This window comes from Drosophila pseudoobscura, chromosome X, assembly GCF_009870125.1.
Source record: "Drosophila pseudoobscura strain MV-25-SWS-2005 chromosome X, UCI_Dpse_MV25, whole genome shotgun sequence".
NCBI lineage: Eukaryota > Metazoa > Arthropoda > Insecta > Diptera > Drosophilidae > Drosophila > Drosophila pseudoobscura.
This window is the reverse complement of record NC_046683.1, coordinates 10,317,975-10,335,629: the sequence shown is the minus strand read 5'-3', so window position 1 is coordinate 10,335,629 and position 17,655 is coordinate 10,317,975. Positions and strand designations below refer to the sequence as shown.

Here is a 17,655-nt window from a genome sequence, read left to right as displayed (position 1 = left end):
GGCTTTGGCGATTAACGTGCCTTCCGCTCGCCGTGTCGTTGTGTGGTGTGGTGCGTAGTATATTTGTGGCTTCCATGGGTGTCTGTCTGTGCGTCTCTGTGTGTCTGTCTGGAACATGGACAGATATCTGAGTGGAACAGAAGTGAAGTGGGGTCGGGGGTCGGGGGGATTCCCGCAGGAATCGCGCTTGGTGAAAATTCATTAGTTGCCCATTTTTATGCTATTTTCTTTCATTGATAAAAGACGCACGCATGCATGCATTTATTATGCCGTTTGACGGAGGCATCGGCATCGGCAACGGCAACGGCAACGGCGACGGACACACATTAAAATTGTAACAGTCCACAAAGTGAAAGACAGACAGGAAAAGGGAACCTCGGACGTGGGACGTGGGACGGAGGACGGTGGAATGACAGGTAGTTGGTAGGGAACCCAGAGCAGAGTAGATCTTTTCGGGGTTGACACACACTTGCCTTGGGCAACTAACGTCCTTCGATTACAATGCCACTTTTGTCTGCCGCTCAGCTGCCCAGACGCTCTGCTGCCGGTGTCTTTTCCGGACTTTGAGAATGCATTTCCCACACTTTTCCCTAGCTTCCCCTTCCCCGTTCCCCCGTCTCCACCACTCTCTCGACCCACGCTGCAACAGATTTTGATATTGCTTCTTTTGATACCATTCCATTCCGTTTCTTTGTCATATTTCGAACCTGTCGATCGCCCCCGACCCACGACCCCCGACCACCGACCCACGACCCCCGACCCCCGACCATAAATAGCTGTCAAATTCAATTCCGTTTTCCCCCCTTCGCTTCGTTCTGACCGTTCTTTGGCCGTAGGTTTCTCTTTATACCCCAACCCTTCTCCTCCCCCTCCCCCCAACTATTTCACTTTTTTTTTTTGTAAGCTTCATTGCAACAAAATTCAACAAATTAGCTTCATTCCAGCCCCTGACATTTCCACCATGATCCGGCACATTGATTGTCGTCGTTTCTCTGGCTTCCGATCTGTTTTTCTGTTTTGATTGCCATTGGCACTCCCGTCCTCTCCACTCCCACTCGCCCCCCCTCCCCCCCATCTACCCAGTCATTCGCTTCCACAAGTCATTCACACAAATTGAGGAAAGTTGCCGGTCATGCCCTGGGATCTCATCTCTGCCCCATGCCCCGAGCTCTCTGGCAGCCTCTAATTTTTGTAGCACAGTTTCGGGAGCAGACCACCTATGGAATCCGAATAATACATAGATTCATAGATGCATCATACGGAATGGAGCATTGCCCCCTGACTCCAAAGAACTATGTTCAATAAAGAACACACCCCATCCCTAACGATAGTTGTAACCCTGCAGAGTATAAAAAAAAAATAAAAAACCTTGCAACCCTAACGATAAATTTGTTCTAGAAAAGTCTTTCGAGTCCGAGTCATTGGAGTAAAAGTAAAAAAAAGCTACACTTTTTGGATAATTTTTGTGAAAAAATGAACGCAAATGCAGAAATCAGTGGGGACTTAGCCAAGCTAGAGGGGGAGCAGACTTTAACACCGGCAGCCCTCCAGATTCTTAAGAAACATAAGAAAATGGACGGGTGTATTAAAGATCTGATCCAATCGTATTGCGAGAACAAGGACAGCCCGTACGCCCTGTGCAAGACCATGGTCCGAATGAAGAGAGCTCGAGATATTTTTATGGCGCAGCAAGAAGCCTGCTTCGACATGATGGAACGTGAGGGGAAGATCAAGGAACTTGCTGTTGTAGTCAGCTGCATTGATGCCTCATTGGAGCTCATCCGTTATATGCAGGACGTCTACCAGCATAGGCAAATGAACTTCAAGAAAAAATCCGACAATCTTAAGGTAATACCCCTTTGACACAGCATATCAGCATTGGTACAACCTTTTCTTAAATTGCAGGTCGTAAATAATGTACAGGAAAAACGAAAAGTTGAAATTCCATACCTCTGCAACGGAGAGGGGAAGTTGGAATGTTGAGTTTTCAGGCCCAGAAGATGACGGAAGACACAAAGCCAAAGAAACAGTAACACAGACAGTCAACACAGGACGCCAGGCAGCCATCCACTTGCCAGGACGCCGCCCATCCACTTGCACATTAAGGAACGCCTCGAGCCATTAAATATAACAAACTCTTCCAAACTGCCTTAACAATCAACTGTATGTCTTTTATAGCAAGGAAGTGCTTGGAAATCGGTTAAGACCCCACCAGTAAAAGCCTGCCATCTGGCCCTCTTTGGGGGGTCATCTGCCATTCGAATGCCATTCAAATTTCTCTACTCTTTCATTCGTTCAAACATGAATTGTGAACTTTCCATTGAAGAAAGTTTAGTTTTAGAAGATTAGATTAGACCGTAGATTACCTTTTAAGTCCGTAGCCTAATGTTGGCCCAACACTTTTGAACTCCACGGAAAGCCCTTTTTCCACTCCTGCGAAACGATTGTTCTTGGCCTCAAATGCCAAATGCTATGCTGTATCTTCTTGACTGCCAACTGGTCATGTTTTTGGTCCCTTCAATGCCCAAACATCCCAAAAATAGCCAAGGATACAGTCGTTGTACACAGGTCGTAAGATCCTTTGAAGAAGTGCCTGTCTGGGAACAGCTCCAGCCATAATTGCCTCGGTGCAAAGTTCAAACCGATTTCCCGGTCCCATCCCGAGGATCAACAGCGGATGTTCCGGCAATTTGCATGCCCCATTACGGGTAATAGCCGAGCAGCTACTTCATTATAGATCAATTGGAAGAGTGAAACAATTTGCACAATTCGGCAGTGGAAAGAATGGAACAATTGAGGAATACCAGAGTTCCGATTCCGATTCCCTTTTTGCTGCCTTTGTCGGCGGCACCTTTCAAAACAGAACTCCTTGATCCATATATATATCGAAGGAAGAAGGAAGAAGAAAGGGCATCCAGCGGCCAGACAGTGACGGGCATATCGAAATCTTGTTTTGATTTCTATTTGAATTTGTTTGGACCCAAACATCGTCGAGGAGGCAGCAGGCAGGAGGCGGGGGGCAGTGCAATTAATATACAAAAGCGAGACAGAAGAATGCCGAGCACAAAGGCGTGCCAGGAGCACCAGGGCAGCGGGGTAGAGGGCGGGGGGATGGGAAAAAAGGCCACAGGAAGTCAAAGTGTCAGAGGGACGCCCTCGTCAGAGTTTTTCCTATTTGTTTGGCAGTATCGATGGATCGAGGCGGAAACGCGGCTAATTTGCACCCCTGCCCCTGCCCCTGCCCTGCCCCTGCCCTGCCCCTGCCCTGTTCCTGCTTGTTGTTGCTCATTTCTCTCGTTCTCCTCTCTCTGTCTCTGTCTAGTTTTGCTCCTGTGCAAAATTATTAATTTACGAGCTGTCAACAGTTATTGTTCCGCCAGCCCCGTGTTTACATCCACACAAAAGAGAGACGGAACACAGAAGCACAGAAAAAGAGCGCAAGAGAGAGAGAGATAGGGATAGGGATTTATTTCTCTTTTTTTGTAGTGTTGTAAAGTGAATTATGTTTTAAACCAGATGTTTGTAACGCAAAGAGTGATTTACAGAGAAATACTATATTATTATTATTATATATTATTGTAATCTATTATTATATATCCAAAATATGCATCAGTCGATCAGACAACTCACGCGTCATGCGGCAGTGCACCTCCGCCGGTAAAAAAAATTTCAAACCAAAGTCTAATGACGATATCTCACATCAATATGCTAGGGTATCAATCGTTGCCACTCTCCAATCGGGTGCTCCCTTAAACACCATATGCGTTCCATACCACGCGTCATGCGGTAGTGCACCTCCGCCGGGAGTTCTGCCTTCAATCGGCTAGGGTATCAATCGTTACGACTCTCCAATCGGGGTCCATCTGCCAGGGTATCAAACACATCCACACCCCGAAATCTACCTTTTTAATTTAATACCTTTGACAAATTTCTGGTATTTCCGCTGACGCTGTCATCCCTTTGACATACGGAATAGTCGCGTCTCCGCGGCGGCAGTGACAAGCATCATCAGGCAATTATTCTCGATTAGCCAATAGTATGATGATAGCCATATTTTAGCTTCTCTTTTGGGTTCTCTTCTACGCAATTAATGCCATGACTTGCTTGCTTTTCATGCCTCCTCCTCTGGCTGCCCATCAAATTAGCGGCTCTCGATCACCGATCAAATTTTTTTGTGGCCTGCGATCGATCTGCGGTCATTAGTGCGCTAATTAAATCGAGTGCTCAGCGGGTTTTCCTTTTTTCGACTGCGTCATTGTTTGGACAATGGCTGAGCAATTAGCCGCCGGGGGCCAATGCACTGTTCCGTCCCCATCGATCGATCTGCTAATGGAAAATGTGGGAGCTGGTAGCTGGTAGCTGGGAACTGGAAGCTTCCCTTCGAAAGTTGGAAGCGTGGGTTTCTGGCTAGATGGCACTCTTGATAGATGTCTACTGAAAATCTGAAGATCTGTTTGAGGATCAGTCAGGCCTCCCGAGGCTGGATCTTGGCTTAGAGAACCTTTATTAAAGCCCAAATGGGCTACCTATTAATCATAATCCAGGCTTTGAGCCACCTGCGAGATACGAGGGTCTTGAGTTCCCGCAACGATCTTGGTAGATCCGCCAGGACTTCCGCCTAATCCTTTGCTCATCCTCAGCCTCGCGGCGATGATCGGTGGCTTAATCGCTTATCGCATTAAGGCAGCGTCTGGCCTAATCCTCCGCCCCTCCACCCATCCACCCATCCGCTCGTCCGCTCGTCCGCCCGTCCGCCATTGATCTGCTGGGCATGTCTGGTCGTGATTCGTGATGTGAGCGCTATCTCTCTGATAAATGAGGCAAATGCCGGGCCTCGTACTGTAATTCTGTGAAGAGGCCCTTAAGCTCTTGGGCAAACTGCAACCCAAAACCAGAAAAAGGGAAAAAAAGAACGGAGGGAAGAAGAAAGTCGCTGCCAAATGCCAAAGGTAAATAAGAGTATCACTCTGTGAAGGAAGCTGGAGGAGAACACACAGGTGCCACTTGCTCCCATTCGCTGCCACGCTGCCACGCCCACTTGTGTCGTATATCTTATTCTCATATAAAGAATATATATACATATATATATGTGTATATTATATCTGTGTATGGTCTTTGTCAATTGTTTGGCATTGTTTTCCAACGCGGGCGACTCGGCGACCACTCGACATGGTGTACAATTGTCCTTGTTTCCGATACCCTTTGAAGGGAGCAGACTTTTGGGGATATATGTAAATCTGCAGCCAGCCATTAGAGGAGAAATTGTTGCTTGATTAATGGCATATGGATAGGTTTTGGTGAGATAATTCATGGTCGCTGAATGGAGGTATCAACGGATGGGTATATATATTCCATTTCTTTAACTCTTCATCTTCTTATCTTATCTTATGGTATGCTTTCTGCCTGGGATTTACCCAGTACCTAAAGGGTAGACAGCGGGTCCGAACATACCCGCCAGATCGTTCCTTTGCCGGTCCTTTGGCACGTAACTAACGAACAAAGCTCGTCGCTTGCTGCTCGAGTGGCCGTTCGAGTGGCATCTCTGGAATCTAAATGAGCAATTCATGAGTTGTTGGCAACCCTACTTGACGGCAGGGCCTGAGTCCTGGCTACCCCTCCACTGGCGTTCTCCTTTGGTTACTGCTGCTGCTTGACTCTCCACTTGCACTCGTTTCCCATTACATCCTTTTTGCTGTTGCTCCTTCTTGCTCCTTCAACGAGGAGTAACTTTTCTTTTTTTCCACTCTTACACTCTGCTCCCTTTTTTGCATGATTTTGTGTCGCCTCCTTTTGTGCGAGTCGTTTGGTTATTGAGCCCGTCATTATGCTGCTTATTATTATTATATTTTTATTGTACTTGTGTTTTTTAATAATCAACTGACTTGACTCCTCCCCATCCATTCAACCCACCACCCCCCCACTATACAGGCCACAGCCACTCACCCACATGCGTGCAAAAAGTCATTTCATTCACTCAATTCTCATATCCCCCTCTCATGAATACCCTTTCTTCACCCAACATCTGGCTATCGCTGATGGATGAGGCTTTCGATAACATATGATAGAATTCTGTAGACAATCGCTTGAAGTATCGATCCTAATCGTTATTGTTGGAGATCCATCTATAGAAGGACCTAAAGCTTAAAGTATAGACTTTCAATTACATACCGTCTAGATATGTTATCGATAACTCACCTCAACTCAACTCGACACCTCTTTCAAGCAGTATCTTTCACGATCTCCCAGTTTCTGTTATGGCCCAGGCCCAGCCCATCATAGCCGTAGCCGTAACCGTAGCCTGGCTGCCGGGTGCGGTTTTTACACTCCAAATATTCAATTACGCTGCGGGCGGTCCGAGTCCCCGGTCACCGGTTTACGGTTTACCCATTGCCCGCCCTATCCGTTTATTGCCTGATCAGGGAACCAGACCAGAACGGTAAAGGGTACGGCAAAGGGTGAGAGGGTACGGGTACGGCAGCAGGAGCAGTGGCGAGGTGAGGCGAGGCGAAGCGATGACGGAGTCCCAGAGTCGTCGGAATTGGGAGTCGGAGTCGGAGTCGTACCGCTCTGTTGACACTTGAGCTCAGGCGGTGGTATTTAATATGCGGCTCAACATTCTTTTCATTTCGCTCCCCATTCTGCCCAGTGCTGCGAAAATGAAAATCGCCCGCCGACAAACGACAAACGTCAAGTGTCAAAGGCATTGAAAGAGGCAGGGGGGCAGGAAGCAGGAGGCGGGAGGCAGGAGGTAGAGGCAAAGGCGGTGGACACCACCGCCAGTGACGGTCGAAGGCTTTTGATGATGTGATTTTCATACCCTTCGATGACCGTGTGGGTATTATGAGCTTCAACGGATGTTTGCCATTGCATCGCCTTGAAGGAAGCTCATTAGGTACTAAGGTAAGGTACTCTTTCCCTTAAACAAAAATCAGATCTACAGCAATTATTGGTAGCTTCATATGGGTGTTCTTTTGTGAGATCGATTGTGGAGGTTTGTCATATATTTTCATAGATTTACTGCCAGTAGAACTGTACCAGTATATGCTTATTCAAAGTTGATGCAGCAGCGCACCTCTGCCTGAATTTTCAAGGGTATCAAAAGCTTCGATTTTTTACCGATGAAGCCAGAGGTGGCAGAAAGAGAGCGAGAGGGAGAGAGAGAGAGAGAGATGATAAGGCAAAGTGCGCAGCAAACTTCCTGCTGATTGCTTAATTGACAAAGAGCATATGCGATGCATGAATGAATATATGAATACACTCAGAGACAGAGACAGAGACAGACTCCCAGTCAGACTCGTATGCGCCCATCCCCATCCCCATCCCCATCCCACACCGCTAAGCGCGGCCCAGCAGCACACATGTCATTGTTGGTGGCCATAAGCTGCTCCCATCGCCATCGCCATCGCCATCGCATGGGCGTCCAAAAACGCTGAAAATGCATTAGCGAGGAGTCAAATTCTCTCTCTTCATTCCGTTGCTGTTGCTGCTGCTGCTGCTGTGCTGTGGGCCAAAGATTAAAATCTAAAAACTGTCAATTAGAGCACACATTTTTCCTCATCAAAACTCGGGTAAGGCAACAAGAAAGAATTCTTACCGTAGTCCCCAAGCCGCACTCTAGTTGCCCTACGGCCACCACTTAGGAATACGTTGCCTTTCAGATTGTCCGTCCGGCGTTAGCTCTGAAAGGGTTATCGAAAGACGAGAATCGGAAGAGGTTCGAGTACCTCTAGAATTCAGAGTACCTATGGAATCCACCACCCTATAAGTACATACGTAAGTAGATGGTAGATGAAAGATGGATTGTTGAAATCGGAGTCAAATAAACTCCACTCTTTAGTCACATTTTCCTGAATGAATTTCTTGCAAGAAATCCCTGCTAAGTCCTTGTCTTATACTATCTGAAATGTAGAATTCAATCGGAATATTCTGCTAGTCATCTGGAGGCGTCAGTAGGCCGTTTGGACTTCGGGTTAGGGTATCCCTCGAACGGGGGCCACAGCGTCAGCGTCATCATTGGAATCAGAGCTCGGAGCCAGGTCCAGCTTAAGCTGCTGCCCTCTGTCGCCGTCCCGACTCCCGGCTTGCGCCGTCCCTCCTCCGGCTCTCCTCCGCTCTCTATGTCCGGCCGGGCTCGCTGTCCATCAATGTGACGGCGTCCCACGTTCCGCCGAACGCTCAGCGCTCGCGTTCGTTCCCTGTGGCCGGAGGTTCATTCCATTGGCCTGGACTTGGACCGCACTAAGTCCTCTATGGCCACCTCTCTTTTGCTCCCCATTGCTCCCCTCCCCCCCCCCCCCCCCCCCCCTTGTCCGCGGTGGGAGCCCCTTTCGGTTGTCAGGGCATTTGGAATTCATTGACATATTTCTTGGCATTTCGTTTGTTCTTCTTTTCTCCCTATCTCTATCTGAGCTCTCTCGCTCTCTCTTTATCTTTGTATCTGTCATATCTACAAATATATCCATCTCTTTTTTAGTGTGGGCTCCTATATCTCTATCTCTATCTCTATCTGTCTCCGTCTTTTGTCTTTTGTGGCATTTGTGTGTTTTTTAATTCAACTTCCACTGTTGGCTGTTGGGGGGTCCGCGAGGAGGGTTTTAAATTACAGTTGAGACTCCTTCACCCACAACCCCTCTCTCTCACCCACTCTCCATCCCCTCTCTCTCTCTCTCTCTCGCTCGCTCTCTTGAAGCCCTCCTCATCCCTCTCTGTTCTGGTCCCTGCCCATAGGGCCACAAAATACAAGTAAATACATTTATTTAGTTCGATCCAAACGTCAACGTTAACATCTTCTTCCCCGTCCCCATCCCCATCCCCGTACCCATTCCCATCCCCATCTTCATCTTCATCCCCTTCCCTTTCTTCTTGTTTCGCCCCTGCTCCGTCTTGGCCAAGCGTCCCCTTCTCTTGCCCCCTCGTTCGTCTCTTACTCTCTTGTCTTTATCTTGGTCTTCGTTGTCGTTGTCGTTGTCGTTGTCTGGGCGGGCAGACAATGAAGGAAGAGCTTAAAAATAATACCTTGCCTGCTTATGTTGACGTTTCCAACCCTCCCCACTCCTCCCGCCTACCCACGCCTCACATCCATAGTTACAGCAACATTATAACATCCCTCCACCCCCCCGTAACCCCCGACGCCCGACGCCCAACCCCCCACCACACACCACACTCTCCGCACTCGCTGTCCACCTGTCCACCCCTTTGTTGTTGGCCATCTTCGTCCCAGAGAGACCATTGGACCATTGGCCGCTGCTGCTGTTGTCACCAGATACCCGTGGCCCAGGCCCCAGTCACCAGTCCAGGCTCTTGGCCAGATGCCAAGTGTTAAAGCCCCAAAAGCAAGTGCTTCTTCGCCGCCGACCCTCTCGAGGTAGGTAGTAGGTTCCGCACCTGGGGGGTACCCGCTAATTGGAGACTTACTTAGTTGTTGGCTAAAAACCTTTTAAAGGAGAGAGAGAGCCACCAGTACAACAGATCGCTCCGGTGGCAAGAACAAAATTGTAGCAAAATTTCACCGTTTCAGGAGAGAAGAACCCCCAGTTCCAAAGGGAATTTTTTCCAATTTTTTACTTAAACGAAAATTTGAGAATCTTGGTTACAGATTATTTTTGCAATATTTTGAAGGTGAAAAACTAAAAGTTCTTGCAAAGATTTCAAACATGTTTAAGAATGCTTTCAAAAATAATGTTTTTGAAGATATTTGACCGAGAAAAGAACCCTAAGAATCGATTAATAGATCTGCACCGAGAGTGGAAATTATAAAAAATGTAAATATATTTCATATTTAAAAGAAATATATTTCTTATAAAAGAAGCTTGAATTTAATAGCAGAATATTTAATTTAAATATGGGCGTGTTTCTTTTTTCTCTGAGTGTTGATAGAAGACCTTTCCCTTGGGGGGCAATCATTGGAAAAACTATGTGAATAATGAGTCCAGATATCTGCAGTTTATTTGTGTACTGTTCCATTTTGGATTTGATTCAAAGACGCTTATGTGTTTGATCATTAGCAAGGCATTAGCACTCGTCCTATGGTCCGGTTCCAGTTCAAGGATCGTATGACAGATTGCCCCTCGCCTCACCGCCTCTCACTCTGTCGGTGGCTCCCCTACTGCCTGTGCGTTATCGAAGCCAATCAACACCCGTGGCAAGAGTTTCTCCCTTTGTCTGGAGGGCTGTGGCTGTCGATGATAGTCGATAGTTCCAATTTCTGATCCGCCTGATTCCCTGATTGCCCTGCTGCTCAGTCGCAGTCTAGAGCGGAGCGAAGCGAAGCGAAGCGGAGAGGTACTGTCAATCAAGCGATCGGCTTTCAAACAACACACACAGACACACACACACACACACACACACACACAAACACACAGAGAGAAATGCACTCAGAACCCATCTACTCATCTGCCTGGCCTGCCTTTCGCCATTGCCTCTGTCTCTGACTGCCGACTGGCCCCTGATCCTCCTCCTCCGGCTTCGGCTTTGTGTTGATATTTTGTGTGCTGCCGATGGCGACACGATCGATATTGGGATCATTTTTGGTCCCATTGTTGGGCACACACACACACTCGCAAAAACACAAATGAACCCTCGTATATGTATATGTATATTTAATAATGATCGGTCTGCTCCTCGGATGCTATTGTCTGGGTACACGGGTACAATCCTTGCATTGACATTTCTCACTTGGGCGCGATAAGCAATCTACGGGAATGGATTGGAATGGCAATGCCAATGGAAATGGAAGCCGAGAGAGTGTCAAAAACTATTTGAGGCCAAAATAGAGCAAACATTTCAATTAGGCAATATCTGGTAATTCAATATAGCCCGCAGCCTGACTGCCTGTCCTTCGAAGCATCACAAAATGGCGGCTGATGATCGTGAGTCATTTGGTTGATCATTAGAAACCCCAAGAAGGAGGCCTAATTAACCATTATAAACTGGGGAAATGGATAATCAGTTAGTATTTATTTTGAAATTGATTTAAAATCGGTTTATCGATGGTCGTATTTTATCGATAAATGATCGGTTAAGGCTCTTCATTGCCTATTAAACCGTAACATGATGAAAAATTACATTAATTAAATCTGTCCTCTCCTCACTCCTCCTCAATCACTGCCCTGAGGCATAATCTATACATCTATCTCCCCCTCACAGGGGCAGCCCTGTGGCTCATCCAACCCCGCCCTCTGCTATCGCAAGATGTAAAATCCGAGAAAATGCCACAAAATGTTGACATATGCATTTAACTTGAATCATGGAACAGGAACATTAACATTTTGACTTAACTCTGCCCTGCCCTGCCCCCCACCCCACCCAGGCCACAGCCCATGCCAACCAGCCCATGCCACATGCCTCCCCCTCAGCACTCGACCGTTAGCCCGCAGCCCATCCACTCCCCCCGTCCATCTGTTGCGGGTGATTGCTTTGATTATGGCTAAATGATGGGCTGCTGCTGCTCCTTGCCGCTCCTGGGTTAATGTTAATGCCAACACCTAGCAACGCAGCATCCTGCAGCATGCCTTAACCCATGACATCATTGCGTCCTCCCATCCCCCCGCTGCCACCAGGATACACCGCCGCCAGCAAATGTTGCGTATCAAATGGAGAATGGAGATGAGTACTTCCTCCCAAATTAGTTACCCCGATCTAATCAGTGGGTAAGTTCCCCCTGCCAAGCCCTGCTACGGTAATTGTTTCTGATTTGAGTTTTACTTTCTTTGTACCTGATGTGGCAGCTGTGGCTGCTGGTGTTGTTGCTTGGGGCTTGGAAATGTTATTTTTTGTAGCCTCTTGACAAAGTATATCCTATCCCCTATCTCTTGGTATTGCCGTAATTGATTCTGCAGCTCTTAACAGCGGCGGAGGCCCCTCAGTTTCTGTTGCGTTGTGCTATGGCTTCTTCTATTTTTTGGCCAATATGGGCTCATGTGTTGGTATAGATGGTGTGGCTGCTTGGATACAAACTACAGCAGATGCCCTCTGTCCTGTAGGCTCCTGTTGTTCTCGTGGGGGGTCTGGCTCTCGTGGCTCCTGTTGTTGCATCTTTATTCAGTCCCGTGCGGCTGTTGTTGCTGCCTCATCCTCCTTCTTTGTTGCCGTGTAATGTAACTAATGTTGCTGCTGCTTCAGCTATGGGTTTTTCCCTTTCATTCTTCTGAAAGCTCCTCCTGATTGCTCCTTGAAGAGTAGGGATTGCCGTAGTCGTTGCTGCTGCTGTTGTTCCCTGCCTTCAAAGCATCCCAAGGTGCCTTCTTGTGTATTGATGCTGTCGTTATGGATCCATCTGTAAGAAGCTTCCCCTGCGGTTGCACTTGCCACCCCCCATTCCCCCCATTCCCCCCATTGTTCTTGCGACTTTGTCATCTTAATGCTGCTGTCCTATATGTACTTACGGCAGATTGTGTTGCTGCAGTTGCAACAGCTGCTGTAATTACTGAATCCTATCAAAGGTGTGCTTCCAGGAGGCAAAGGTCTTAAAGGATGCTCGTGTGGGTGTGCCTGCACGTCTTCCGATTGGCACTCTGATCGCAATTTAAGTTGGAAATTAAAGCATGTCCTGTCGCTGCAGCTCCTGCTGATTGTTTTGGTTTCTGCATTTCGCTGGTTGCATGGTTGCTATGGTGTTGCCACAGCGTTTAATTGGGCATATGCCAATTAGCATATCACTTATCCACGGGGCAGTGTCAGTGGCAGTGGCAAGCAGTAGGGGATGGGGTAGGGGTAGGGGCAGGGGCAGGGGCAGGGGCAGGGGGTGAGTGCCATTGTTCTTTGCCAAAGCGGTATAGGGGTTCGATTTTTAAGCAACCCTCTGCCCACTGCCCACTGCCCCAGAGACTCCGTTTTCGGACTTAATCTCACGATTTCACTACTAGTTTTGTTTCGGATCTATAGAAGTTCCAATTTATTGGGGAACTCATATGATTATTGAGGATTCCGCCTGGGAATTGAGAGCTCCTCTCTGCCAGATCGTTTCCATAAGTATCTATAAGTAAATGGATCTATGATATGCGTATCTGTGAGGGTATCGCAGGCTTCGGCCTTGCCTCTTGCTGCTGCTGCTGATGATGCCTCACCCCTGTAGCTCTGTGCCTCTAAGTAGCGCTGCCTACATCCCTACCAACCGACCGACCAACCAAGCAACCATCCACCTCCCTTTCTACCTCATTTGCCTTTAAGCTGCCGCTTGCCACTGCCACTGCCACTGCCACTGCCTCTGCCTCTGCCACTGGCCTCTGCGATGCCTTTGCCTTTGCTGTTGCTGTTGCCTGCATTTAATTAATTTAAAAGCGTGTGGATAATACCCTGGCATTTGCAATGAAAAGTCAAATGAATTGAAAACTCAAAATGCTTAATGCCTGAAACGGCAGCAGCAACAAATACAAAGCAGAGGCAAACACACAGACAGACAGACGGACCGGACGGAGACGGAGGACAGGTGAGACCTTACCCTGAATTTTTGCTGTTGTTTTAATCAACAAATTACCCAAAAAGCCAGCAGAAAACACACACACACACACACACACACACAACAGAAATTAAAACAATAAACAGCAGACTGTAAACATAAGAATAATACCAAATAATAATAATAGCAATAATAAAGAAAATCTGCTCATTTTTCATTTGATTTGTTTTTATATTTCTCTTGTTTTTGTTTGTTTAAGGTTTGCTTGTTTTTTTTCGCGAAATCTTTGTTAATTTCGGACAAAAAGCCTGTCTTCTGTTTTCAAGTTATTATTGGGGCCTAAAGGTGCCAAAGAGTGCCAAAGAATGCGAATGAGGGGAATAGGAATTCCCCATTTACGGATATATACAGCCCATTAAAGCACTTTATAGCAGCAGCAGTTTAATCCACAGAAGTATTGAAGAATTTTTACTTCTCAAAACTTTCCATTAGGGAAAATGTTCAGAAGAAAGCGGACCCCAGAGGCCTCCGCCCCAATCAAATTTTGCTCTAATTGCCATAGTCTGTCGATTAATCCGAGGCAAAGGGAAATCCAGGACAAGGAAAATGTTTGAGAACCCATTGGAAAATGGAGAAATTTGTTGCCAAATGGAATCATCCATAGAAGAGGAGGGGATGGTTCCCCTAGAGGGCCACTAGTGAGAGTTCAGAGAACACGAAAACTGTGTTCTGGATGAGAATCTGTGGATGGATCCTGTACACTCGTCTTTCTTTACTTTTTGCCAGGGAAGTGGAGCTTCCCAATCCCACTCCCTTTCTCTCTCTCTCTCTCTCTCACCGACTCTGTTGGGATGCCTATTCCCTTTCTTTCCCTACACTTTTTGTACATTTCTCACCGAACCCTCTTTCGCCTTTGGCATAAACAACCCCTCCCTTTGCGCCCCTAATCGGTGGCAGCGTCTTTGCCTGCTTGATTTTGATTTCACCGTTAGTTAGTTAGTTAGTTCGTTATCTCTTTTTGGCCTGCTCCACCCCTACAGAACCACCCTCTTGTGCTCATGCTGCTGCTGGTGCTGGTGGCTGTACATAAAGTACAATATCTTGGGCTACCAGAAGAGCGCCAGTATACAGAGGTTGTGTGTGGCGTGGCGTGGCGGTGGGGGTGGGGGGGGAGCTTATATATCAACCATATAAGGGGTTTGGCGGAGGGGGGTTGATTGGCGTTGCCAGTTTTTTTTTTTTTTTGGTTTAGGGGGGGTGTGGAAATGGAAAGGAAAAAATTCGTTCGCCCCGAAAATGAAGAAAGAAACAACAAAATAAACGAAACCGAAAGAAAAATACTTGGAAATAAGCGAAAGGAGGGAAAAAAGTTGTGAGAAAAAAAAAAAGGAGGAAAGAACGAGCTCCAACCCCAAAATCCCATCCTCGAGCCCCACATAACGGCATATCAGCAAAGAGAATTGTGACTTTGTAGTGAGAGAGGCGAAAAATGTTGCGTTGCTTTGGATGGTGGCTTTTCGGTTCCTGCCGAAGAGCGAGCAGGAGAGAGCGAGCGCAGGAGAGCGAAACATTAATGTAAGCAACGGCAAAACGCAAACAAATGCACACACACACACAAACACTCACGAGAACACGAGCACACGCACACAACACATAGCTCTCTATGTGGTAGCCATATGCTCGTCTCACTCGCACACCAAAACTGCAATGGCGACAATTCCAGAGCGCGGCGGCAGAGCGACGCCGGCAGAGCCCTTGGTTGACGCCCCCTCCGCAAAACGAGATGGCAATACACAGGCCGCACTTGGAATCCATGTGGAGGGCATGTGGAAGCCATTTGGTCAGCAATAAATGGGAACACTTCGGGGAACAGTTCGGGAACACTTTGGAAAAGCCTAAAGACCGACATTGTTTTCAAGGGAAAACAGCGAAATATATGTATGTACAATGTATATTTCATTATTATGGTGTTTTCTCTTTTGATTGATTCGATACTATTAAAATGATATTAAACATGTTACATCCTGAGACATCATGCTGTTGGCATGCCTTAAATTTGGTGAAGTATATCTCTATCGGTGAGAACATGCTCTCTGGGATTAAGGGATAAATCGAAAGGATTGATTAGATAAGTAAACATTTCGGGATAATTGTAATGGCAGAACACACAGAAAATGGAAGTTGAAAAGTAGTAGAAAATGGCTTCAAATGGCGTTATTATTGATAAGCCTCGAAATCTGTTAACTTTGATGATTTTACGATGGGGTACGATCGTTGGGGTTGGTTCCAGTAAGATATACCAGAAGTTTGTTGGGGTTTCCTTCAGTTTCCATACCTCGACTGCGGTAGGGAACCTGGGGCAACGGCTGTTGGACCTTTGAAAAAAAAAACATCGCATTGTGTACGGGTACGGGTACGGGTACGGGTACGGGTATGAGTATTTATTTATTTGGACTTCCCTTAACGAATGCTTTGTTGCTTTTGGTTTTGGGCTGTAAAAAGCCGAAATTTATGCAATGACAATGTCGGATCAGATCGTCAGCTCTGACAAAAGAGGCAGAGAAACACAACAGAGCACGGCAGAGCGACACAAACTGCATTATTTATCGCCATTCATTTAAATATTGTGTTTAAAAAGCAATAATCAATGCGTTGCGTCGCTGTAAAAATAGCAGAAAACCGCATAAATAATTCAACTTGAATCACACGCTTTATATATGCTAAATCAATGCGTATATCCATACCATACCATACCATACCCATCCACTGTCCACTGTCCACTGTCCATCCATATATGTACATACGTATTTGAGTATTATTATCGTAAATACCCATCCGTATAATATTTTGTCGATTTTCGAGTCTCATCTTTTGTTGGGGGACCATTTTTCAATACAAGTAGCACATTCCGCTGCAAAACAAAGGCAAAAAGATACGTATACGAAAATATGCTCGTATACAAATTTTTTTTGGAATCGTATACATATTTTTTTGTGCCGGGCTCTCGCTCTGGGCTTTAATGGGGAATTTTTTGAAAACATTTTTTATACTAATTAATCAAATTAAGCTTAACCTTTTGTTAGTCTCGTCTTGCAACTCCCGTGTTCCCATCTACCATCTTCAATCTCCCAGAGACGTTGCTGATGATGGGTTGGATGGTCTCCAAGGGGGCATGGGAAGAAGGTGAGCATTGGTGGTGTTTCGACGGTGAGGGAAGGAGCGATCTGTAATTGGCTCGCACCGCAACGAACTTCATTGGAGCTTGGATGTGCCTTTGTTTGGGCATTAGGGGAACGAAGGATGGAGTTAAAGATGCAAGGATTATGGGCATTCTAATACACTTCCTCGGCCTGCTGGGGCCACCGAGGCCCCCTCATTTCGCTTTTGTTTTCAGTGCCATTCCTTGATACGGCGCAAATTGCTGGAACTGTAAAGCAAATTAGTAGAAGTAACACACCCGTCGACAGGGCAGGGCAGAGCAGGGCAGGGCAGAGCAGAGCAGGGCAGAGCAGGGCAGAGCAGAGCAGATAAGCTGATAAGGCGCTCACCTGTGCAAGCAAACCACACTCCCTCTCTCCCTCTCTCTCTCTCTCGACTCCCAATGCAATCGAACTGCAGCAGGCGTACGTCTGCATACGTGTATGTGGGTTGTATGTGTGTGTGTGTGTGTTGGGAGTTTGTTGTGCATGAGCTTTGGGCGCTTTTTCCCTTTTGTTTGGTTCGAAGGCAAAAGCTTTGGGCATGGATCAGATCACTCATTAAGCTCGCTCAATCTCTCTGCCTCTCTGATCTTTTCAGCAAACTTTCCGTACTCTGTGATTGATCATCACCGCAGAATCTTCGCCGCCTGGCGCTGGCACTGAGCAATTTGTCAGGCTTCGGATGCGATTGGGGATCCAAGATACGATCCGTTAACAGCTGAAATTAGCATGATCGCCGGACAATGAGGGGCCGGCGCCCATTAATTAAGAGCTTTTCTCTTCTCGCCGTTTTTGGCAAGAGTTTTCCACGTGCCACACTCTCACCCCCCGCCCCCCCAGCAACTTTACTTTTGCCTATTTAGCATAAGTTCTTTTCTCTCAGCGAACGGATCACTTCAAATACCATTCCAGAGGCATTCAACCTGCTCGAAGGGTGGGGGGTATGGGGTATGGTATCCCGCGGGCAGTGCGTGCCACAAATCACAATAAACACACACGCCGCACATTATCGGCAAAGTGCAGGAGCGGAGCCAACCGCCACCCGCCACTGCCCCCGAA

General features: G+C 47.0%; 1 protein-coding gene across 1 annotated transcript; it reads left to right on the top strand.

Moving 5' to 3' along the window:
* The first annotated feature begins 1,390 nt into the window (after positions 1–1,390).
* Positions 1,391–2,009, top strand: LOC6901593 (uncharacterized). The gene is made up of 2 exons (XM_002134228.3): positions 1,391–1,848; positions 1,906–2,009. Exons 1-2 carry the CDS (start codon positions 1,474–1,476, stop codon positions 1,981–1,983), a joined length of 453 nt encoding a protein of 150 aa, XP_002134264.3. The 5' UTR covers positions 1,391–1,473; the 3' UTR covers positions 1,984–2,009.
* The last annotated feature ends 15,646 nt before the right edge of the window (positions 2,010–17,655 follow it).

Bases quoted from the DNA above. Each gene is read 5' to 3' on its own strand.
- LOC6901593 (XM_002134228.3), top strand. From the start codon at position 1,474: ATGAACGCAAATGCAGAAATCAGTGGGGACTTAGCCAAGCTAGAGGGG. The intron at 1,849-1,905 runs GTAATACCCCTT...CTTAAATTGCAG, and splicing joins AAAAATCCGACAATCTTAAG to GTCGTAAATAATGTACAGGA.